The 25,390-nt window shown below is 37.1% G+C and overlaps 2 protein-coding genes across 3 annotated transcripts; one reads left to right on the forward strand and one right to left on the reverse strand.

Moving 5' to 3' along the window:
• The first annotated feature begins 2,482 nt into the window (after positions 1-2,482).
• Positions 2,483-7,331, forward strand: LOC140147615 (uncharacterized). The gene is made up of 2 exons (XM_072169390.1): positions 2,483-2,866; positions 3,686-7,331. The coding sequence occupies exon 2, from the start codon at positions 3,723-3,725 to the stop codon at positions 5,973-5,975; it is 2,253 nt and encodes a 750-aa protein (XP_072025491.1). The 5' UTR covers positions 2,483-2,866; positions 3,686-3,722; the 3' UTR covers positions 5,976-7,331.
• Positions 7,332-8,421: 1,090 nt separating this feature from the next.
• On the reverse strand, positions 8,422-20,485 carry LOC140148004 (deoxyribose-phosphate aldolase-like). Of its 2 annotated transcripts, XM_072169829.1 has the most exons (9): positions 20,449-20,485; positions 19,899-19,995; positions 17,800-17,897; positions 16,750-16,897; positions 15,824-15,922; positions 14,823-14,957; positions 13,553-13,681; positions 13,121-13,233; positions 8,422-12,151 (listed from the first exon to the last, which is right to left on the reverse strand). In XM_072169829.1, exons 2-9 carry the CDS (start codon positions 19,927-19,929, stop codon positions 11,945-11,947), a joined length of 960 nt encoding a protein of 319 aa, XP_072025930.1. In that variant the 5' UTR covers positions 19,930-19,995; positions 20,449-20,485; the 3' UTR covers positions 8,422-11,944. The 2 variants fall into 2 exon arrangements, with proteins under 2 accessions (XP_072025930.1, XP_072025929.1); XM_072169828.1 differs by lacking the exon at positions 20,449-20,485 and having other exon boundaries at positions 19,899-20,006.
• Between the last annotated feature and the right edge of the window lie 4,905 nt (positions 20,486-25,390).

Consider the following 25,390-nt stretch of genomic DNA (forward strand, 5'->3'; position numbering starts at 1 on the left):
GTAGCGGCTATTTATTTTTCTAGTACAAGTCCCGTTCAGAAATTGTATATCTACAGCCTCATCACGTTCTGGACATACATCTTTCTCTATTTTAGAATCGTTTTAATGTCATAAACACACGCAGATCGCACTCGTGTTCGGAAAGTGTTTGGTGCACTGTAAATTGGCCAGAACGCATGAAACGCGTTCATTAATGTAACAGTTTTTTAACACATGACACGTAACTTGACGTGTTCAACTTATTTAGAGAACACTATAGTGTGAACACCTGAGACGTGTTCATAAGATGAACACATGACTCATGTGTAATAAGTGTTCTAAAATATTGCAGAACATCAGTGTTCAAACTACAAGAACACCAGTGTTCAAATGAAACAAAGAATTATAAGACATAAAGAAATTTTGAACACATGTATATCTAAAATACATGTTTCTCTGTTCTAGCCTCTTTTCAATAGTTCAGCATCAGAGTAAGACCGAATGGTGTAGTTTAACGCACGCAGAACGCACTTGTGTTAGGAAGTCTTTTAGTATAATTATTTTGATTTTTCGAGGTTTTCTTATCTACTGAAGATAGCATTTAGGGTCTCCTCCCAATTCATCATCTCTTTTTCCTGCATAAATCGAATTTTAAATGTTTTCTATATATTTTCACCTCATCACGTATAAAGCGGCTATTTTTTTCTAGTACATAAGTCCCGTTCAGAAATTGTATATCTACAGCCTCATCACGTTCTGGGCATATACATCTTTCTCTATTTTAGAATCTTTTTTAATGTCTTTTTTCTAAACACACGCAGAGCGCGCTCGTGTTAGGAAAGTTTTTTGGTTTTTTTTTCGCTATCTACTGAAGATAGCATTTAGGGTCTCATCCCGATAATGCATAATTCATGTTTTAAATATATTTTTTATATATTTTCATCTCATCATGTAGCGGCTATTTTTTTCTTTCTAGTTCATAAGTACCATTAAGCAAATGTATATCTATAGCCTCATCACGTTCTGGCTGGGCATACATCTTTCTTTCTCTATTTTAGAATCTTTTTAATGTCTTTTTTTATAATTTACTTAATTTACCATTTTTAGTTAATTTACTTATTTTACCATTTTTTACCGGTAATTTACCGTAATTTCCAGTAATTTGCCGGCATTTTTAATTTACCGGTAAATTAACAACACTGACTTTCTCTACTTTAGAATCTTTTTTTCTAAACACACGCAGAGTGCGCTCGTGTTAGGAAAGTTTTTTGGTATATTTTGATTTTGTGTGTGTGTGTGTGTTTTCTTTTCGCCTTCTACTGAAGATATCATTTAGGGTCTCATCACTTTGTTCTGAATTAATCGAGTTTTAAATGTTTCAGATGGCAGAAACATTTTCAGGATCTCCTCAGACCCTCTAGTACTGCATCAAATGTCTTGGATAACCTTGTAAAATTACCAAGCAAAACTGGAATGGAAAAGCCGCCAACCATGCAAGAAATCGAAGATGCTGTCAAGTCGATGATGAATGGTAAAGCTCGTGGAATGAACGGAATTCACTCAGAGGTGTACAAGTTCGACGAGCCTTGCCTTGCATCATCCAAGCTCTGTGCATTTTTTTCCAAAACTGTTGGGGTGCAGCTAAACTGCCACAAGAACGTAGGACTCACTCACTCACTCACTTAATCACTCACTCACTCAGTCACTCACTTAATCACTCACTCACTTAATCAATCAATCAATGTATAATTAATTCATTAATTCATTCGTTCGTTCGTTCGTTCGTTCATTCATTCATTCATCTATATATCATTTATTTATTTATTTATTTATTTATTTATTTATTTATTTATTTATTTATTTATTTATTTATTTATTTATTTATTTATTTATTTATTTAGCCTATTTATTTATTTATTTATTTATTTATTTATTTATTTATTTATTTATTTATTTATTTATTTATTTATTTATTTATTAGCATGAAAGTTCATCTGTGTTGGTAGACTTCATAATTGTAAATTTAAACTTATGATCTCAACACAAAATTAAGACGTACCTCAAATTTTCGGTCACAACTTTGACCTTCATCTCAACCGCGACGGGGGCCGATACAAGTTACCCAGAGTGTACGACCGGGTTTTGGGGTCAAGTGTCCAAAAGGTCACTGATCCCAAACTTGGGTCGCCAGTCTCCAGATGAAGGTCAAAGTTGTGACCGAAAATTTGAGGTACGTCTTAATTTTGTGTTGAGATCATAAGTTTAAATTTACAATTATTTATTTATTTATTTATTTATTTATTTATTTATTTATTTATTTATTTATTTATTATTTTATTTATTTATTTATTTATTATTTTGTATTCATTTTTGTGAAATGTTTACATTTGATTTCAGACAGATAGCAAATAAATACAAATCAATAAGTTATTTGAATGTATCGACGTTTTAGTACCTCGCCAATTCCATCGTCCTGCTGCTGCTCTTGAGGTAAACCACCACACGCGAGGTAATCTAATCTATAATACAAGTTAATTGTTATCCCTTGCTGTCGATTCATCAATTATTAATTCAATCTTTTCATAATCTTGTTGGGCTACCATGGACACGCCATTCTTTTATTATCGATAATTCGATAGTTTAATATTGTGGTACCATCTATTGGATTCCAATTCAGGCAATTTAAAGCAGCCTCTTACCGCTTGTGATATACTGTTTACACAGATATTTACTGTTTATCAACATTTTTATTTGAACGTCAAGTACTATTTCCGAATTATCACATCACAGACGTTGCTTGTCATACTTGTCAGCATGATCATATAAAATCCAACTTTGAGAGCTTTTGAGGAAACCGCGGGAGAATATGTATAACTTCTAGCATCAGGTAAGAATTATGGGTTTAGTGCTCCCCATTCGTGATTTTAAGGTCCTACACCCCCTGATAAATTTTGTGACTAAATTTTGCATTTTTTCTCAGAAAATAACAAAAGTTATGTTATAGGGGCAAATAATCCAATTACTTACCGAAATTTCAGTGATTCAAGACAATTGGTTCTTCATAATATGTAAAGAAATGAGGTACCATTCTAGCGATAGACCCTACCTCTTATCATAATTAACGTACCGCTTGTCTTGAGTCAGCACTGAAATTCCATAACTGGATTCACAGCTTGCCCCTATAATATAGGCCTATATTTAACTTTTTTTTACCAGTGTGTTATTATTTTGTGAGAAAAATGCAAAAATAGTCACAAATTTATCAAGGGGTGTAGTACCATATTAAGTTGTGTATAAACGATAACCGGAGCTTGATCTTCTCTGCAATAACATTCGTTCCCCGACTTGCTTCAATGTACCTGAATCTATGTATTGCAAAACCTTTTAGCCCTATGAAAACCATCAGGTTCCACCACTGCTGTTAGGCTCTGAGAAAGCTACTAAAGTATAGGCTACCTGCTAGTCTCATGTTTATTTTTGTGAAGAAATACATTGGTAAATTTTGTTTTACAAGTCCAATAATTTACTCACGTTTGAGCTGTTTCATCTTCCGATCGGAAGACTTCGTCAGTATAATGCCCTCATTAGCTCAGCAAATTAAGGAATACCATTTCTACTTTAATACTAAACCACCAAAAGTTTAAATAGTTAAACTGTAATACTCTAACTAAATTAATTTTTAATCATTTTTACTATTTTATCGCAGTTAAAACCGCAGACTCGTGATCCAAACTGGCGACAAAATGGACAGTGGTTCGACTCCCGGTGTACTCGGCCAGGCACAACAGTCGGAAAGCTCTCCTGCCGGTAACATGCAAACAGGAATATTTCTTCAGCAATTCGCCAATAGCGTCAATCGTGCACTTCATAAGCAACACTGCACTTGTAATGGAAGACTATACACCGCAGACGAACTCCTGTCCAAAAGCAACTCTGCTATATATGGCCCCAGCAAATCAAAATCAAACCCACAAGTTAGCAATAAAGCACGCAAACTTCATCTCCCACCCATCAATGGACTCAATCTATCCGAAGATGACGCCGTCGCCAAAACTGCCGCACCTTTGAAAAACTATCTTGATAGAGAAGTTAACGTTGCTCATCCTGTCAGAAATGAGAGATTGGTGACAAGATCTGCTCCTGCGCCTGATGAGGAACTACGACTTCCAAGTATCATGGACATTCGTGATACAAAAGGAAACAATTGGAAAATATTACAGGAACAATCAGGAAGTCGTCATCGCGGTCAGAAGAAACCTCTGCAGTTGATACGACGAATTTTGAACAAGAATGCTTTTTATAATCCGCACATCTACATACCAACTGACGTCAATGGCAACGTGGACATAGTAGAAGAAGAGGATATTGATGATCAGGACAAAGATGCCATTGAATCCGTTTTGGAAGCAAACACACCAAGTAATTCGATATATAACCCGCGAGAAGGTGTTCAAAGTCGTGCTAATGACATCACAGAAGCTTCTGGTAACCATTCTGATTCAGACATTGATTCATTAGAACCGTTAGATCTATCCTTCCCTGATCTTGCACCATCAGTATGTAATCTTGCAGAACAAATAAAAGGTGTCCGAAAATCATGTTTCGTCAACTCTCCAGATGATGTATATCACGACGAGTTAGAAAGGAAGGCGTTGTTATCGAAGTACAGCTCTGAAGTTAGACGTCGTAAAATTTCCTATATAGAGTACCTTCGCAAAATATCTCAAATGACAATATGTCCTTGTATCCAACTGGCTTTGTATCGAACACGAGATAAACGAATGAGCGATGTTCGAATTGAGATAATGTCCGCAAAACGCGTTCTCACGGCGGCATCAAGATTAACTTTAAAATCTCGCTCCCTTCCTGCGCCAGATTTTGCCAGCAATGTTGACACTCTTAGTTTGTACGCCAGAGGTGATCAAGATTTCACGAATGAATTGGAAACACTTTATACGCGAACTGGTGCTGGAATTGCAACTCTTCAAATTAGCGGAGATGAGCAGTTACCTAAAAATTTCTTGGATCGCGAGAGAGAAGAATTAAGACTTATGTATCCAATGTATGATTGGAGAATTCAGTATAATCAACAACTTCATCGTCATATGTCTTCTCTTGATCCAACGTTACGGAATTCATCAGATACTAAGACATCAGAGTCAAAGTTATCGCCAGCGAAGGGTAGTGACAATCGTGAAAGCAACCTCAAACCTGCACTTAAACAGAAGAATCGCACAACTAAACAGCAAAGCACACTTGAGACTATGACAGGTCATTCAGTGACCTTCTCCAGTTCAAATGTAACACAGCAATCCAACGAATCAATCATGAAGCCTCGTGTACCTAATCAACCACCAACAACTCCAGTAGAAGCCCCCTCTCTAACGATAGCAAGTGCGTCGGCACCCGAACTTTTAACAATTAATGAAAATGAGGAGAATGAACGTAATGACAACGATGAGATGGTTGATGACAATAACAATGAAATTGGTGAAGACAAGATAGATCAAAATGATCCAGATAATTTTGAAAAATCTGTTGAGCTTCACAAAAGCGAAATTCCTGATGACGAGGTAAACGAACAAAATGATCCACATTTATCGCAGTCTGAAAATATTGTGCAACCATCTTCAAAAACTGTAGTGGATTTGAAGTACAATGAACAAAACAGTAGCGTCCACTACGTATCTCCAGCGTCTAGTATGTCAAACAGTGCAGTTACATTTCCAACAGAGGTACCAGTCGTAAGCACTGTTGTGAAAGAAGTTCGGCCGTCTGTACAATTATTGCAGATTGACGCAAATGCCATATCAAGAAGTGGAACAATGCGTAGTGAACTATCGCGAGGTGTTGACAAAGGTGGTCCAAGTGGGCATCATAAGGTACCTTTGACACAAACTGAGTCTCCTGCCAACCATCTTCGTCCTGCTGCAGGAGTTGCACGTTTGGCAACGCACAAAGTTGTCTTTGTCAGTCCTGCAGTAACTCAAGCTTAGATGCTATGTTGCTATTCTAAATTTTCCGATTGAATGTTCAATCAAAAACATTTATTTTTTTACCGATTGCATTATTGGTTAGGGACAAATCGTTTTTGATTAATTGAATTCTGCAACATCTGATAAGCTTTGAAGATTTGAATTTTCAATCTTTTAATCAATCATGAGGGGTGATTCTCAATCTTTTAGCGATTGAAGTTAGGGACAAAACAAATATTCAGTCGAAAATATTGCTTTTCCATCTTTTGCTGACTGAAATTAGGAAAAAATCCTTTCCAATTAATAAAAAGAAAACTGAACATTATTCACTCTAAAAAGTTTGAACCTCGTGCAAACCATATGCAAAAGTCTTGCAAAGCATGCCATTTGGCAGTATATTATTAGCATGATTAGGAGTGACACTTAATTGGATGGTGAAATCAGTCTACAAAAAGAGTACGAGTCAGTCAAAGAATCACTTTATGTATTTTTCAAGCTATTTAGATTGATTCCTATCATCAATCCTTAGAAGATTGAAATATTTCAATCTGCTAAAGAGAGTACTATGTAACAAAAACCAGAACAAGTTCTCAGTGAAACATGGGGTGTAGTGTTGCTAGTCCGCAAGACGTCATTGTCTTGTTAAAGTTATAAAGGAAACAAAACATCTTGCATTATAAATTTATATATCTTGAAAGGTTATGTATTAAACAAAACAAACAAAAACTAATACAAACAAAAAACGAAATGCAGTTTCCCAACCAACACCAAAATGTTTTAAAATGTTTTATATGAAAAAAACAATACTGCAACATTTTTAAAAATGTTGTCAAAATGTTATTTCAAAATATTCTTTGGTAAAGTTTGTCAATATTATAATGTGTAGAATGTTTGCAGCCACATTTTCAAAAATGTTTTTGAATGTTGTTAAAACGTTTTTAAACGTTTATATAAAGTGTATTAAAATACCCTTTATATATTCTTTATTATAACCTGACATTTTAACATTTTCTGTAAAACGTTTTGTGTTTACTGGGTTAGAAGAATAATTTTTGCTGCTATCAAGACTTCAAATGAACTAATATTTAAATGAAACGTTCACCAGCATTGAATATCAGCACAACACTCCAAAAGTTCGACGATGTCCTATAAACGAAGTCCGTTAGGGTGGAGGGGAAATCCCATACGTTTGTGACAAACTAGTTCGGTCAAAGTTGATCTTTTGAGGTTTGAATTTTCAATATTTAACACTTACGTTACAGGGAGGGAGGGGGTCAGCCTCCTAACAAAAGGCATTTTCGTTCATAGGACGTCACTGAACTTTTGGGTTCTTCCCTTATTATTTTTAGATTGGAAGATGCAAGATCTTATTTTATGTGAAACATATTATATTTGAAGTTTGCAAATAAATGTTGATATTTATTGTTAAAAGTTACTTACTTGTTTGTGATATACTTTTTAAAGTTTGTTTTGTCAGATTGATTTTTTCAACCTATAAATAGTTTGCAGAAAGGTGATACACTCATCATTTGAGCCCAAATCGAAGGTGAAATGTGCTATACAACAGGCCAGTGCGCGCTTAGCGTGAAAATTTTTTACAATTTTACCCTATTTGGGTCCAAAATGTGGTGTTTTTCGGGTTAAAAGAAAGACGTCAGGCAAATTTGGGTGCCCCAAAAAATATGGGGCCCTTGGTCCAATGGTAAATCCGGCTCTGATGCTCTCCAAGATTATTACTTTCAAATTTCAACAGAAGTAGATTTTCAGCTTTGAGAAATATTTGCAATAAAGATTTCAGATAAGTTTTGTTGTGAGTTAAACTTACGTTGGACTGTTCCCTATGGATGGAAGACATGACCTTAATCTATAACACAGGGGGTGTAGATTTCAAAATCTTGACATGCTGACATGTAACATGTTACAATTGCCCAACACATTACCAATGTAGCAAGCACAACATAATGGATCCTGAATTGGGATATTCCGTTTAAAATCCACAATAACCATGTGGAAGATTTTGGAAATATTTTCCACAGAGGGAGTATGAATTTCAAATGGAATTAACACATTAACAACTCCATTTGAAACACACTCTCCCTCAGGGAAAGATTCAGGTTGAATCTTTCTCAGAGGGTGTATGAAATTCAAATGGAGTTGCCTAATGTGCTCATTCCATTTGAAATTCATACTCCCTCTGTGGCAGTTATTTCAAAAATCTGGAATCGCCCATTGCTTGCGAAAACATACTACGCTAAAAAGATGTAATCAACACCAAGCGTCTACAAGACCCCTTCTCATCTGAGATCAGCTTTCCCTTTTAAACATTGACAGGATTTTTTATTACTTCTTTTACATACTAAAATATCTGCTTCCTCTTTCTGAACTATCCATTTTCTAACTTGTTCACAGCTGATGACAATATATTTTATTTGCTAAACTGCTGGAAAAGTTTCAACATAAACATAAACACAGTTTAAAACCAATTATTGGGTTCTATAACATTCCCTGTTTTATTTCCATTGAATATCTATATATATTACATAATATATGAAGGGAAGGAAAATAATGTCAAATATTTGAAACACCACATTCAATTAAAATAAAATCTTACAGCCACATTTAAAACACATGTTTTTGCTTTGAACTTTTTTCATAATAAATTTTCAATAGTATACTGATTTGGCTTGGAAACAAATTAAGTTTCAGAAATGGATGTTGTTGTTTTTTTGTCATTATGTGCTTTGATATTCTTTTGATTCAATAATACACATACATGTAGATGCTGATTACCAAGGACTGACAGAACTAAGCCAGTATTATAAAATTTCACTGGTTTTCAGTTCAGAGTAACATCACCTGACTATAATGTGTATCATTCATGGTGGCAGTTGAAACTGAGTTACTTCATATTTAATTAAAACATTCAAAATGGTTACATGATTTTGATACAAAGCACACATTAATACTATATAATTTTACTTCCCCAACAATGTTAACTTCCTTCGAGGTAGTTTACTACTCTTTGTTTCACCTCAATTTTGGTAGTGATGTCGGGGCTTTATGCAGTTGCGGCATGGAAAATGCCGAACAAACTAACCATAATCGCATGCATATACACACCGAATTAGGTTAACATGCGTGATCCAATACATGACTGTGACCAGTGAAATACACACCTACACCACTACCAAACTTGAGCTAATACACAGTATAGTGGTCTATTCACATAAAAAATACTTGCAGGCTTTCAAGTGCTTTCAGCAAACCACGCCACTGCAGGGTTGTAGTGTGATACACTAAAAGATTTAGGACTTAGTTTTTAAAAAAGCTACTCACCACATTTATCCTCAAATGGTATAGATGGATTATTTTCAATACATGGCATAAAAATATAAACTCTAAACATCACATCAAAGTACTTTAATATATATTTTCTTAGTACTTTTTTTTAATTCAAAAATTAAATTGAATGGACAAGTTTTGTTGCACAAGGACATAAACTGTGTGTGACATTCAAAGTAAGAATGCCCTGTATCATATCATATCATATATCATATCATATCATATCATATTTACTTTACTTTAGGTAAGCGTTAGTTTTCAATGACCCATTCCATTTCTAAATTCATAGTAATTAATTATTTGGGTTATACTCTATAGAGGCATTATGTAGAGATATGCAGACTACTTTGTTGAAAATACTCCATTTTAAACTACTGTTGGTATATTTGATTCTTGGACATAACATGTGCTATTTGGAAGCAAAGAGTGCATCCACAAGCATTCCAGATGTACATTCATATGACTTTGTATACTATACATAGGTGGGCCCCTTTCAAAAACCTGAAATTGCCCCTGTTTGTCTAATGGTATCTTTTCTATTTTTCTTGAACTACAACATTGTTTTACATGTGAATGTCCACTGCGACTTTCAAAATGTGGTATATTGATTATTTAACACCTTACCTAGCACCCAGGCTGCTAATTAAGTCGAATACGATATGCAATTTTTGCAAAAATATGAGTAAGATTGTGTTCAATTAAGACTTTCCTGGCTTACAGCAGGACAATTCAGAATTTCACATCTCATTTATTTGGATGGAAACTTGGGTACTTTAATAATATCTAATTCATCAAAAAACCTTTATATTACATATTTTCAAATACACCAGCATGTACTAATTTAGCTTTATAAAATAATACTGTCAGATACAGTGATATCATACTATAGTATGTTTCACTACTAGTTTGGTTGTGACTTATATAAAGTGCCAAGTGCTTTTAAGGAACTACAGGACAAGCATGCCGACAAAATGCCCTTAAAGGTGCACTTTTGGTCACAACATAACTTAATAAAAGATAGAACGGAAGCCCACTGATATTTGTAAAACATTTTCTCAACTGTATTCATACATCATGGTGCTTTTGAACCACTGTACTCCATGACTGAATTTTGACAATTTACCCCAGCTCAACTATTCACATAAACTGTAGAAGTTCCAAAAGTTGACGTAGAGTACCAACCAATACATGTGCTGCACAGCAAACATCTTTGGGAGAGAGAGAGCAACCTACTTGGAATGCGTAGAAGTGAAAGTGGTTGACTTCACAACTCTCTGTATAGCCTTTGTACAAAGGTATGGGAAATCTGCCATATGAATAGGATTATCATACATGGTAGAACCAAAAGAGCCTACCTCCAAAGGCCTGAAATTGTCATCTTTTGTCTATGGAGAGCAAAATGTGCTTTGGGCTATTCCACTTAAATCCACACTGCCCCTGTGGAAGATTTAGCTAAAGTCTTCCATAGAGAGAGTATGAGTTTTGGATAGAATAGACAGTTGGGTAACTTCCATTTGAAATACTCAGTTGTGGATGATATAGGTAAAGCCATAATACAGAGGGAGTATTGGTTTCAAAATGATTAACCCCGACCAATTACATTTGAAAAACATACTCCCCCTGTGGAAGATATTTCCAAAATCTTTCACAGGGGGAGTGTGGATTTTAAATGGAATAGTCCATTATTGCCACAATTAAAGTATTACAAAGATTTCAATCATGCACACACTTCATCTGATGCATGACTGAATAAATGGAAGGTACACTATTTCCCCCATCCATGTGTGACAAGCAAACTTGGTGGAATCAGTACACTCCTATCGTAACCTCTTTGGTAAATGTACAATTCAGCCTTATTTTGAATGGCCTTATGCTATACAAATGGGGGAAGGACCTTTCACAAGTCATTCAAACAACAAAACATTGGCTCTAACCAATCATTTATTCCCCTCCCTGATTTGTGGCAAGTACTCAAGTAAACACCGCACAAACAAAGAGCCTTCACTCTTTTGACTCATCATAAATTTGAACCTGATCGCAGGCACTTGGGATACCCCCAGATAGGCAACAGGGGCTCATCACAGGCAATTGCCCTGACCAGCGATCTACGGCGACCCCCTTCGTTCACTAGGTCACTGCCAAGATGTGTCAGCGTTATCTCCTAGATTTCAGCTGTTAATGCCTAGATATGCTCGACATTAAAAAAAAGCATGCTTTTCCATGCTTAGCCATTTTAGCCGCGTAATCCTTTTGATTGGCAAATTTCACTTATGCACCATATTTCAAATACTGCAGAGACGTAAGTTGCCTGAAGTGAGTTTGCAGGAAAATGCAGAAAAAGGTGCATAAATTTGGGCTATCAAACCTCAAAATGGGCTGAAAAAAAGTGTGGGAATTTGGAGTAACAAAAGGTCTGAAATCAGGCAAATGGCAAAATGTAACAAAATGCCTGAAACAGGCAAATGATTGAAAACTTGCATCCCTGAATGTCAATTTAGAGCTTTTGGTAGCAAATACGGTGTCAAATTGGGAGCTAACAAGATTCTGCACACATCCGTATCGATCAAATGTCTTAACGTGATCGGGTTTAGATTTGGGACAGGTCAAAGGAGTGATGACTTTCTTTTAGTGTGTGATTTGGTATCTTTCTATGTCATAGCCAATTCATTACTAGCCGCATATCTGCCAGTCACATTATGGTACACCTGCCTCTCTATGTCCGTTAACAGACTGCTAGCACCAATACGGAATAACTCGGGACACAGCCAATCATTACCAAGTTCTTCCTTCATCAAGGCCAACCAGGTGCAGGCATCCTTGGCACTACGGATTCCACCAGCTGGCTTGAAACCAATCTGAAATTACAAAATAGGTGAAGACTTACAAACATCTGTGTATGGTTCAATATGATATCAGCCATTATACTGTGAAGATACTTATTAAGTCCACACTATACCATGGCATAAAATAAACAAGACAAAAAATGCTGTGCCCGATTGGGAAAGAGTAGAGCAAGTTGTGTGTATGTCATTGCATTTCAAGTTGTGACAAAAATTTGTTTCAAGAGTGTCCAATTTTTATTTATCCAGCATAAGCTGAAATCATGAATGTTGGTATTCGCTGTGAAGTCTACTTCTAAATTAACTTTACCAAAGTTTGTTCAGCTTAAATAAGACGGGAAAAAATAAGACTCATAACACAGTGTATCAATATAGAATGGCATGCACGCAGTTGGGCGCAGTGATTACGCTAGTTGTGTGTTACGTAATGTGTGACTGGCGCATGTGTGTGTGAATTTATGAGGGCGTGAGTTGGGACTTTATTGATACACGCAGTAACAAAAGCTGAATAATTTTCGCCTTATATAAACCAAACAAACTTTACGTGGAATTAATGCAAGTTACAAAAGTTCATGGCAGACTTATAGAACCACCCAATCAGAGTCAATGAGTGACAATATATGTCATGCATATTTGACCAAAAGGAATTTATTCACTGTTAAGACTATCCAGTCATTTGAAGTTTTGCACATAATAAAGAGAATTTCAGTATTATGGCAAACCATGTCTCGAGTCATAATCTTAAACTACAATATCCTTTGGTTCACCTCAAATTTGGTTCACCTCAAAATATCCTTTGGGTCAAACTCAAATCAAATCAAATCAAATCAGTGATGTATGCCTTTTCAGTTGCGCTGCAAGCGTACTGACAAACCACCCTTGTACGCTTGCGTGTACACTCTGCAAGTTAAACTTTATGTGCGGATTCAATACTGTGCTTGGGGCGAACCAATGTAAAGCAACAGCACATTTGTGTTAACCTACCTTGACACCAGTCTTCTTATAATAGTCCCTGATAGCTCTGGTCATAACCAGGCCTACTGGAAGAATAGCGTTCACACCTTCTTTCCCTGTGGATGTCTTGATGAAATCAGAACCTGTGGATGGGAGTTTACCAAAAGCACAAACAAATGATTCACAATTCTGCATCAATTAATTGGGCATTTATTTACCGTTTAATGAAGATAACCGCTAATCATACTTTGGACCAAAGTATGATTAGCTGTGATCTTCATTAAATAGTAAAGAAAGTTTGGTTTGCTTTCTTTAAAAGGTCAAATTTTTTCAAAATAGTGTCGATTTTTTTTCCACTCACTTTCATATAAACATCCAATAATTTCTACTAACTGAATCTCAGATGATGGCCCTGTCAATCACCTTGAAATGACATTCATATTTTTGACACATATATCTTACCTGCCATCATAGCTACCATGCTTGCCTTGTAGACATTTTCCAAATTTCCCAGTTCACCAGTTGCTAGAATAGACTTGAGATGGGCCGGCCCGCAGGCTTCACGGAATAGCTTCACCTCCTCATACACACCTGCATTGTCACATGACAAATACGATTATCAGCAAAGTCAATCATACAATATGAACTTAAAATGTTGAAATAAAAATTGATGTCTTGACAGACAATAATATTAAATAACTTTAATAACACAGAATATAATAATATGTTACATATCACCACAAGAAATGATGTCTTCTTTTAAGCAATCAAGTTAGCCCAATCATTATGGTGTTCTTCTATGGTGCAAGAGCTTGCGGGTTTGAACCCTGGCAGAGAGTTTGCTTGAAATCCCACTGGACAAGGAACTTACTGATAATTGTCTCGTCGTAACCCTACAAACTCGAGGAGCTGATTCTGGCTGCGAAAGGTCAATTGTGGAATGTCTAGGATGTGCGCTTCTTAGATGCAAATCCCTGTGTTGTTGTTTAATGTTTATGGAAATGAGGGCTTGAAAAAATGTGAATTTACCGGGATGCAAGCTAAATTTTATATACAAAAAGACACAATTTCCCTTCAATTACCAGATTTTCCCTCCAAACACCAACATTTCCTGGGAAGAAGCTTCCCAAATTCCTCACTTTTTCGAGCCATGTATGGAATGATGTGGGGCCGCAGTGGTCGGCGACAACCTGTTAAGTGTGCTGAGACTTGTGGATCAATGTCTGCATTGTGCCTGCACCTAGCGCATATATAAATCACATTGCTTTTTTTATTTGTAAGGGGAGGCGATGTAAATTTTATATGAGGGCGTGTATTGCAAATTTTGTAAAAAGTTTTGCAAATTATATTCAATGTCTTTATTTGTGATTTATTTAGTTATATTTGGGTATGATAAATTTGTTATTAGGCTCGGTTTAGTTGGTTCAGGGCGAGATATGGATTATCTCTCGTCTCGGACCTCATATACTTGACTATAGAATAATCCATCTACCCGACCTTACCTATAAATAACTATAAACTAGCAATTTCTTGTCCACTTTCAATGCAAAATTTCAAATAATTCTCTTGTCTGGCCTTTTCACTGATTTGGCCCATGCTAAGTCCCATTACGGCTAGATAAACAAGTTGGACTGTATACAACTTTAAAAGTGTCCCAACAAAGTATACATAATATCCACCCCCACACACACACCCCAACCCACACCCCAACACACAATTTTATCAAGCATACCTCTCCAATTGCCAGCCAATGCATAAGCTCTATTGATAACAATATCAATTTCTTTAGCACCATCTTGAACAGCTTGTTTGATTTCCTCTAATCGAGTCTTGAGATGAGTCTGGCCTGCTGGAAACCCTGTAGCAACTGTACACAGGAACAAATATGCAATCAATTCATGTTACAGGGATAAAAGACTTTTTGGAATCACAAGAAAGCAAACAGATAATTACTTCAAACTTTCTGTGTAATTATTCAAAACGTTGAAATGCACAGAATATCAGTCAAAACTGCATAGCTCAGCTTCTTCTATATTTGGTTGCTAACTTATCAATCACCCCTTGTATCGATTTATCTTCAATCTCTTCTATTTATTTTCCATACTTGCCAAAATTAGGTTTTAAGTCTGGCTTAAGCCCTTTGCCTAGTCCCATGACCTATGCACATATGTCAAGTATGAATTCAGGCCTTGCCGTTTGAGGCGAGCGATCGCTCTTGCTCGCCACCGCTCGCCCAAACTCAATTTTTAGTGAGCAATTTTCTACTCGCCATAGACACTAAATATCGCTCGCTGTGAATCACCCAAAATTAAATCCAATTTACATTTGAAAGTTTCAGCATTTTCAATGTATTAGATTAATCCCTGAAAAAGAAAGGGTGTCAACAGTGCGTAAGTGTCTCATATTGGTATAAATAATCTCAGACCTAGAGAGTGATTCAACCACTACATTCTTCTAGCTACCAAGTGATTTACCACTCGCCAGGGCATAAAATAAGGATTCTGAAGGGCACCCATTTCAAGGCAATTTTGAAAGGACACATTTATTTTACAAGGCAATTACATGTTAAAGAATAGCAGCAATTAATAGGCCATCAAGGCAGGGGCACCGAAGGCAGATGCCTTCGGTGCCCTCAGTCATTTTGCAACCTGCCACTTGTCTTTAAAATCCAGATAGCAAGGCCTGGAATTCCATTTCAATTAACTTGGCTGTTCCATGCCAACAAGAACTCACCTGAAGCCACTGGTATATTGGGAGCACCAGCCTCTTTCAGGGCTTTCACAGCATCACACACTCTGCTTGGGTACACACAAACTGCGCCGACTGTAATGCCTGTAAAAGAGATAACATTATTATCATTAATAATAAATTGCAAAGTGTGTCTACCTTGATGCGATAAATTGTTCTAATCAACTGCACAGTAGACATGTGCACATTGACGATGACTAATTCTGGGTTGAAGTTTGCAAAGGCTTTTGTCATTAACCAAAATGATCTAAGTTTTGTCCAATTTGTTATAAAAAATATCAGCTGACCCACAGACCAAGGAAACCCCATTCTAGGCTGTGACTTTCGCTCTCTTAAAAAGCCCCCTTGAATAATCTCATTTTCTGTGAATCTTATCCAAAATCAGTATTTTTTTTTCTCCTCAAGTTCCAATGTCACACAAAAGTTGCTTAATGTCCCTAAATTGCGATGGTCATCTATTTATTCTTTCTTTTCTCTAAGCCACGGGCCAGTAGTTCAAACTTCAAATTAGTGGTTTGGCAACCCTCAGGCACATTTCACTAACATTTACGATGCTTTGTGAGTCCAAACGCATTGCAACGTCAATACATAAATCCTATGGACAATAATGTTCCCATTAGGGACTTGCAATGGGTTCAGAACTTACGATGTTTTGTAAATTGAGCTGTCAGCTGTTCCAGTTGAAATCCATTCACCCCTATGGAAAATATGACCTTAATCTCCCACACATGGTGTGCACATTTCACCTGAATGGGTGACTCCATTTGAAATTCACACTTACTGTGTAGAAGATTAAGGCTTTATCTTCCATATGGGGTCTACGGATTTCAACTGGAATAGCCCATTAGTGCAACGCATCCCCAGTTGTCTTGAAAAATAAATAATCACAAATCCATCCATAGAATATTTACCTTTATCCTGCATTCCTACTGCCTCCAGTAAGTCCTTCCTAATTGGGTGTTTGGCCTTGAAACACAACCTCTGTACATTAGTATATGTGTCATCACCAGACAATGTGGTCAAGTCAATACAGGTGGCAGCTTTCAATTGCCAGGCAATCTAGATGTGGTAAAGAAACACAAAGATGTATAATAGTATATGTCATCACCAGACAAGGTGGTCAAATCTATACAGGTGGCAGCTTTCAACTGCCAGGCAATCTAGATGTGGTAAAGAAACACAAAGATGTATAATAGTATATCATCACCAGACAAGGTGGTCAAGTCAATACAGGTGGCAGCTTTCAATTGCCAGGCAATCTAGATGTAGTAAAGAAATGCAAGATGGATATTGGGTTATTCCAGTTGAAATCCACTCCCCCTGTGGAAGATTTTAGAAATATCTTCCACAGGGGGAGTATGTTTTTAAAATGTAATTAGTCAATGTTAATCATTTTGAAACAAATACTCCCCCTGTATTATGGCTTTACCTGCCACAACTGGAGTGAATATTACAAATGGAAGTTACCCAATTGTCTATTCAAAATTCCCTCTGTGGAAGACTTTGGCTAAATCTTCCACAGGTAGTGTGGATTTTAAAACCTGCTGAATACCCTGACCCCAACTTAATGAATCTCCCCACTTAAAAGCACCAACTAAAGCACATAGATTTCTTATGCGGCCCATACACGATCAATTTTATTTTATTGATCAATATTTGGGACCCTAGATGCAGCAATGGATGTAAAATCTACCATTGTGCATGTCATGGTAGATTTAGTATCCACTCTTGTATCTACATGATCTCGGATCTTTGATAATTGAACTTGTATGGGCCGCATTACACATGCCTGCGTAAACAATGGATTGGATTATAATCACAGAGGATTCACCCATGACATGAACAGTTAACACTAGAATCCTCTTTCCAGGATGGAGAGGGTAATTATATAACTGGGAATTCCTGGTCCCTTACATGTATAAGAGCCCTAATAAACTTTGCATTCTTTGTACCATACATACCTGGTAGTTCTTCTTCACTCCACGTCTTACTCTGATCTCATTGGCTCTTTTAAACACAGCAGGTTTATTAATATGAACATTCTCTACCCAACTCAAATCTGTAGAAAATAACAAGAGAAAAGACGCTGTGTGAATGTGATGTACATGGGTTTAATAGTCATACTTACTATACTACTAAATATTGCAATATATTGCTTTTAAACAGTAAACACTGTCACATCCCTGCTTATCGAGGACTTAGTTAGGATTTGACAAGCACCCATCATTTTAACCAAAACTGTCACCAAAATTTAACCTCTGCACCATCTGGGGGTTCAAATACCTATATAGCCTTGATTTACAGGGTGTCCCTGAAAGAACTGTATCTTCAGAAACTGAATTTTTTGGGTATTTTAACGCATAAACCAGACATAACTAAATAACTGATGTGGTTGAGGAATATATCAGCTATCACATACTTTTTTAATGTAGACAATTGACCGCTTCGTTTTTGAAATAAAAGAATTTTACGAAACTACCTCATTTTCAGCCTGTTCCAAGGAGTCAAATATCTATCAATGTCAATAGATGCGCAGTGATTAGTACTCCGAATACAGATCATCGATTGATATTTGAATCTGTGGAAAGGTTTGAAAATGAGGGCGTTTCGTAAAAATTCTTATATTTCACGAATGGTATGGTCAATTGTAAAAATTCAGTAGTAGTACCAGGCCCTTGCAACTCCTATACCAGTTCAATACAACAAGGTGGTGACAGCCCAAACGGTACCTGTGTAATTACTAGGTGAATTACACAGGGCTGTCTTAAGGTCAAAGGTCACTTGAAGAAGAAAAACGATACCACCACTGAGGAGTCTATTTACGCCTTATTAGAGATTACACGTAATACTTTAAGACTTGTGTTAAAAATGATGTCGCTTTACCTCATGAATGAATATTTAATACTAGCAGAAAAATGATCTATGTCGTACCGTACATGTATATCACCACTGCAATTTAGCCTAATTTATTTATTCATTCAAACATACTCTTTTTTAACAGCGGCTCACACCTACATGGCGGTGCATTAAATTACCATACTAACTACTTAATAATTATAATTAAAAAAATTAACAAACAAAAAGTAAACAGTAACAGCGTATTGATATCAAGATTTATATTCACTAGACATGTAGTTCTGTCCTCGGCTCAGATCAAGCATGCCAGTTTCCTATCCACACACTACGTTCGTCGTTCGTGCTCGTTACCTCCATCATTCATCCATGATATAGGCAAATTATTAAATTCTCGATCATAAAAAGATTAAGATGTAGTCTGAATTCGAATAATCAGTCCCAGAACAAAATATTCATTTACTGACATGATCGTTTTCTGGGTCTGAGCTGTTTCCATTCAAAATCTTGAAGGCCAATTGGACAAAAGAAGCACATGGTCCTACTTCATAGCTTTTTAATCCCTATTCCTGCTGCATGAATCACGCTATTGTGGACCATCCTTCTGATGCATACTTGAGTGTTTGGACAACCAGAACAGTTTTGACAGGTCTTTTGTCTACACAGACGAGGATGTCAAAATTGTCATCCTTGCCGAATAGGAATTAAAACAGCATTAGCACGCCCACTGGAGAAGATGTACTGTACCTTCTGTTTCATCAGCGTACTTTTAATGGAATATAACCAAATATGGTGCATGTATAAGTCTCATCTTCACGTGAGGAATGGTAGGAAGTGGTATTTATGAGAAAAAGTGGTATTTTATGTGTACCCTGGTCGGACCAGATGCTCAGTCTCACTCAGACCAGGGATGTGAGAGTAGACTCTCACATCCCTGCTCAGACCTTCGTACGGAGAAGGACAGTGGAAATGGTAGTGACGGAGGTGTGAGTACCTCGGGCTAGCGTAGTATGCTCGAGGCAAATATCTATGCGCACCCAAGTTGTCTCTCATGATCGATCGAGAATTAGATGTATTTTTATATTTAGTAGTACACTCAATACAATTACAAATGAGTCAGACTGCAGAATTTTGCACCTAGATTTTTTTTAGATCCAAATAAGCTTAAAATTGTTGTCACAATGGGATAACACAAATAAAATCTCACCAAATTCAACTCCTGGATTTCTTTCCGCCATTCTGGTCGACACACCGCTGCAAAAAAATGTGAGAATTCGGAGGCTCAGTGAGATGTACTTGTGTTGTGACTGAAAACAGTGTTGCCAAAACTTTTCAGCGTCAAGGCGCGGCGCATTGACTCGCCAGGCCGCGGTAAAGGATTCTTAAGTAGCCCAATTTTTAAGCTTCCAAAAAGCGCCCAATACCGGATATTTGGGCGGATTTACCCGAATTTAGAACGCAAAACACCCAATTGGGCGGAAAAGCACTTGACTTTGAAACTTCCGGTACTTACTGGGAAGTTACTGACCGATCAATAAATGGTCACAAAACCCATTGTAATTTCAATTTTGAGCTTCAAAGACTCAAAACCTTTATAAATCGGCTAAATTGAAAGGAAAATACATCAAATTAGTGCCGCGGCCTGAGACTGGCAAAAGTAGCCCAATTTTAGACAAGTAGCGGCATGCTTTTTTGAGTAGCGGCCAGTGATCGCCAAGTAGCCCAATTGTGCGCCTAAGGCGCGGCGTTGGCATCACTGACTGAAAACAATATTTACGTGGACTGATCGCAAGGTCACATTCCTTTCAGGTGACAGGCTGTTTATAGGCCCGTTAACCAATCACGTCACGTTACTGAAAAGTTGCAAAACTTTTTAGAACTTTTAAAACTTTTTTTCCACGCCATGATTGGTTCTTTGAATGATTATTTGATTGATATTATTGATTTACTTATATGTTTACTGATCGATTGATATGTTTGTTTATTGATTGTTGATTGTTGTTGATTGATTCAGTGATATGTATTTTGATTGATTGATTGATTGATTGATTGATTGATTGATTGATTGATCGACTCGATCGATTGTCATATCGATAAATGGGTCGATCTGTTGGTTTGTTAATTATTGATTGAAATTAATAATTGATGTTCTTTTGCTGGACACCGTGAAGTTCAGCCACTTGCTTTTAGTCTTAAATGGACATATCTCGAAATGATGATCCCGACTGGTGATGTTCAAATAACAAGAGCACCAATGGCGCTGTGGCTCTACGCTTTTTTTGTGGGAAAGCAATTGTTCTTGGAGTCGAATGCGCAACAGGTTGGTAGGTCGGTCAATTTTTTTAAACCTTCAGTTTGAAAAATTCCCCACAAATATTCAATACGGTCCTTGAAACTTCGATCGGGTGGTCAATCTTCCTCCTCCGCATTATTATTTTTGCCGCATTACTATTAGTTGCAAAATCTGAAAATAATTCATTATTGTGCAAATTACTACTGAACCAGCAAGAATAATTTGTTCTGCAAAATTTTAAAATCCCCTTTTTTAGTATTTGAAGCTTTCAACAACTATAGAAAGCCTTGGCAACTATTAGAATTCATCTAAATTGACCTCAGACGACCCTGAAATGACCTCCCAAAAATTTTGCTCTAAATGGTGACCTCAGATGACCCCGAAATGACCTTCTAAAAATTTGACTTCAAATGTTGACTGTACCCACCAAGTTTCATGCCCATACGACAGTTTTTAGTAATTTGACCTCAGGTGACCCCTGGCTGACTCCGAAATGAGCTTCCAAAAATTTGGTTCTAAATGTTGACTGTACCCACCAAGTTTCATGCCCATACGACAGTTTTTGCTAATTTGACTTCAGATGACCCCTGGATGACCTCTGGTGACCGTGACCCACTATCCAATACAAACTTGTTCTGTGCGACCCTACAAAATTAGGCTCCAAATGTTGGCCGTGCCCACCAATGCCCATACAACATTTTTAGCAATTTTACCTCAGATGACCCTGGGTGACACCGGTTGACCCTGAAATGACCTTCCAAAAATTTGACTCCAAATGTTGACTGTACCCACCAAGTTTCATGCCCATATGACAGTTTTGCTAATTTGACCTCAGATGACCCTGGATGACCTCAGGTGACCTTGACCCACTAACCAATACAAACTTGTTCTGCCTGGGGTCAAGATGCACCCACCAAGCCAAGTTCGAGGAACATGCGACCCCACAAAATTTGGCTCCAAATGTTGACTGTATCCAGTTTCATGTTCATACAACAGTTTTTTAGTAATATGACCTCAGATTACCCCTGGGTGACCCCAAAATGACCTTCCCAAAATGTTGATTCCAAATGTTGACTGTACCCACCAAGTTTCATGTCCATACGACAGTTTTAGTAATTTGACCTCAGGTGACCCCGGATGACCTCAAAATGACCTTCCCAAAATTTGACTCCAAATGTTGACTGTACCCACCTAGTTTCATGCCCATACGACAATTTTTAGTATCTTCCCAAAATTTGACTTTAAATGTTGACTGTACCCACCAAGTTTCATGCCCATACGAGTTTTTAGTAATTTGACCTCAGATGACCCCTCGGTGACCCCGGATGACCTTCCCGAAATTTGACTCCAAATGTTGACTGTACCCACGGTTTCATGCCCCTACAACAGTTTTTGCAAATTTGACCTCAGATGACCCCTGGATGACCTCAGGTGACCTTGACCCACTAACCAATACAAACTTATGCTGGGGTCAAGATGCACCTAGTACCAGGGATCTATACGATGATTTTGTTTTTTGGGTGGATCACCGCGCCGCATAGGCATTTTACACATAAAATACACATAACCCACACACAACGCAATTGAATAACAGACCGGTACTGCACAGTGCCGCTGGTTACCAGTTGTTCTCATTTATGTAATCAGCAATTGGAGCCTACAAAATGTGCTGCATTTATAGTGTACGGTACTATTATGTGATATCGGGAATTGACACAAATTTTACGGTAACAAAATCAGTCATACCCAGAAAGGATAAAATTCGAATTGAGAAAATATTGTATGTGTGACTTGTTGTACTAAAGATGCATCCACCCACCAAGTTTGAGGAACATGCTTCCCCTACTATGCTAGTGCTCTGACGATAACACTCCGATCGCCATGCAATCTAAGTTTTGTAGGCCAGTGGGACAACGGAATCACTACGTAACGAGCTACTACTACACTAGTCTCTGAGAGAAGAGGCAGACACAGACAAACAAACAGATTCTAGTGAATTAAATAGTGATGATCAGTTGTAGCAGCTACAAATTTCGAACGTTTGTCAGGGGGTCAAACCCTCACCATTTATATTTCCCCCAGCCCCCACGCTTTTTAGACAGACAAAAAAAAATCAAAAAATTGAACCCCCACCCTTATGCAGTGTTTGTGACCAAAGCTTACAGCATTACTTTATCAAATTCGGAAGACTGAACATCGGCGCTATCGCCGTTTTATACAGTCACTTCCGGGTCCATTTTATCACTATCTGCGCCATCAATCCATTTCAGAATCCAAATTGATGCAGAATTTATCCTCATCTATCAAACACTCATGATTTTCTTATTCATCTGAAACATTTGCGACATAATATTGGCAAAACTGCAATCATCTTTCGAAAAGATACGACTTTAGATTGTTTACAGCATTACTTTATCAAATTCGGAAGACTGAACATCGGCGTTTCATACACAAACCGTTCAAACCCAAGGGAACGTCCTTTATTATTATAATATCATGATTCATTTTCATTTATAATAAATGTATTTTATTTATTTTAAATCTGCTAAAATAATGTCAGCTGACCGTGAGTGATGGTAGCCTACTCAAGTACTTGTGGCTTTTGATACCACGGAATAATCGAAGTCAAGTGGCGACTTCCATATAAGGCTCATATATAATGGACGTTCCCTTGGGTTTGAACGGTTTGTTTTCAATACAGTCACTTCCGGGTCCATTTTATCATTATCTGCGCCATCAATCCATTTCAGAATCCGAATTGATGCAGAATTTATCCTCATCTATCAAACACTCATGATTTTCTTATTCATCTGAAACATTTGCGACATATTAAATGTTGGCAAAACTGCATCACTGCAACTGCATCGAAAAGATACGACTTTAGATTGTTTATCATAAAGTAACACATGGGCAAATGGGCAAAAGGCTGAGATACCTGTGAGATCCTGAATACATGAATACGTCAGTCTATACTCTCTACACGGCCGCTGTGGTTCGGATCGCTCCACTTCTAGTGTGAGCGAGCGGGCCAAAGCGGCTGATGTAGAGACTGAAAATTATATTCATTCATAAAACTCACGGCGCGTCGATTCTACTACAGGTGACGTCGTATGAATTGAAAACATCAGCAAATTAATTTTTGACATTTTCTTTCCAGATTTATGAAGAAAATATGAATGTTTTCAACAGATCATCAAATTACTTTATTATATTTTTTTTTCAATTGGTAGCGTTACCCCTACGCTTTATAATTATATATTGCTCACACGCTTTTTAGAAACCCACCCTATATTCCGCAAAATTGTAATTTTTACAGATTTTCAGAATTCCCAACCCACGCTGTAGAAAGCGTGCCAGACAAACAATGATAATGAATAGCCAGATGTGACCTTCGCTGTCGAGACGTTGTTTTCAGGGTTGTCAAACCGGCGATTTGGTAACCCAATTAGGCGACTTTTGAAGATTTTCCCCGGGACAATTTCCTGCCCCATAGAATACAAAGGGTAAAGAAAAAAATTGGGCGACTTTTCGATTATTTGACCTGCGATTCGGGCTGAATTTTTTTGGCAACCCTGGTTATTTAGCGTTCATTTAATTAAATTACTACGCCGCTGGTCTCTAAATATTTTGAAGTGTTGTCCCATGGTAACAAAACTCCCGAGAACTCAATAAACAATCTGGACAAAGGAATCATCCAATCACGTTTCTATCCATGTGAGATCACCGCAAAATTCATGATAAAAGGTCACTTTCCCAAAGAAAATAGTGCAATCCGTCAATTCCCGCCATGATCTCACAACTTAAATTACTCAGACCAAAATAATCTCTAGCGCATACAGGGAACCAAGCAAAACGATAGAAATGACTTGTTTCTCATGACGACTTTTGACTTTTCTCACTTCAAAATAAGTACTTTCCCCACCCCAAATTCACTTCTAAAGGAGTGCAATCGATTGCTAAATAACTAAGCAAACCTTGGAATGTAATTTCAAAGCCAAATATCATTAACAAAAGAAACCTTAGCATAAAAAGCAAGAACGCAAGTGGCCAAAATGTGTAGCAAAAATACAGTCCTCACTGACTACAATGACTAAGGCTCACTAGCTCCGCTAAGAGCCAAAAAGAAATCTAAGCAAGGCATGGCCCCTGGGTAGTGTCAAATGCAAAAGAAAAGATTATAGATTTTTTCCCTAACCGGGATGACACTCCACAATTTTTGTACCCCACAAAGGTAGACCTATATATAATTGCCCCACATAAGATTCAGAATTATTATGATAGTGATATCAAAATAAACGTTTCATCTGAAAGTAAGTTTTAATTAACTTGGGCCTATCTATATGCCTATTGTATCATTGTATGCATATAATTAATATTGCTTTATATAATATATTTGATTAAATTGT

The sequence above is a fragment of the Amphiura filiformis genome, chromosome 3 (genome assembly GCF_039555335.1).
Source record: "Amphiura filiformis chromosome 3, Afil_fr2py, whole genome shotgun sequence".
Lineage (NCBI taxonomy): Eukaryota > Metazoa > Echinodermata > Ophiuroidea > Amphilepidida > Amphiuridae > Amphiura > Amphiura filiformis.

Excerpts from the sequence above, each read along its gene's own strand:
- LOC140148004 (XM_072169829.1), bottom strand. The coding sequence starts at position 19,929 with ATGGCGGAAAGAAATCCAGGAGTTGAATTTG. Across the intron at positions 14,958-15,823 it reads CAATATACCAGTGGCTTCAG|TTGCTACAGGGTTTCCAGCA; the intron begins GTGAGTTCTTGT and ends TCCTGTGTACAG. Across the intron at positions 13,234-13,552 it reads CATGGTAGCTATGATGGCAG|GTTCTGATTTCATCAAGACA; the intron begins GTAAGATATATG and ends TCCCATCCACAG.
- LOC140147615 (XM_072169390.1), top strand. The coding sequence starts at position 3,723 with ATGGACAGTGGTTCGACTCCCGGTGTACTCGGCCAGGCACAACAGTCG.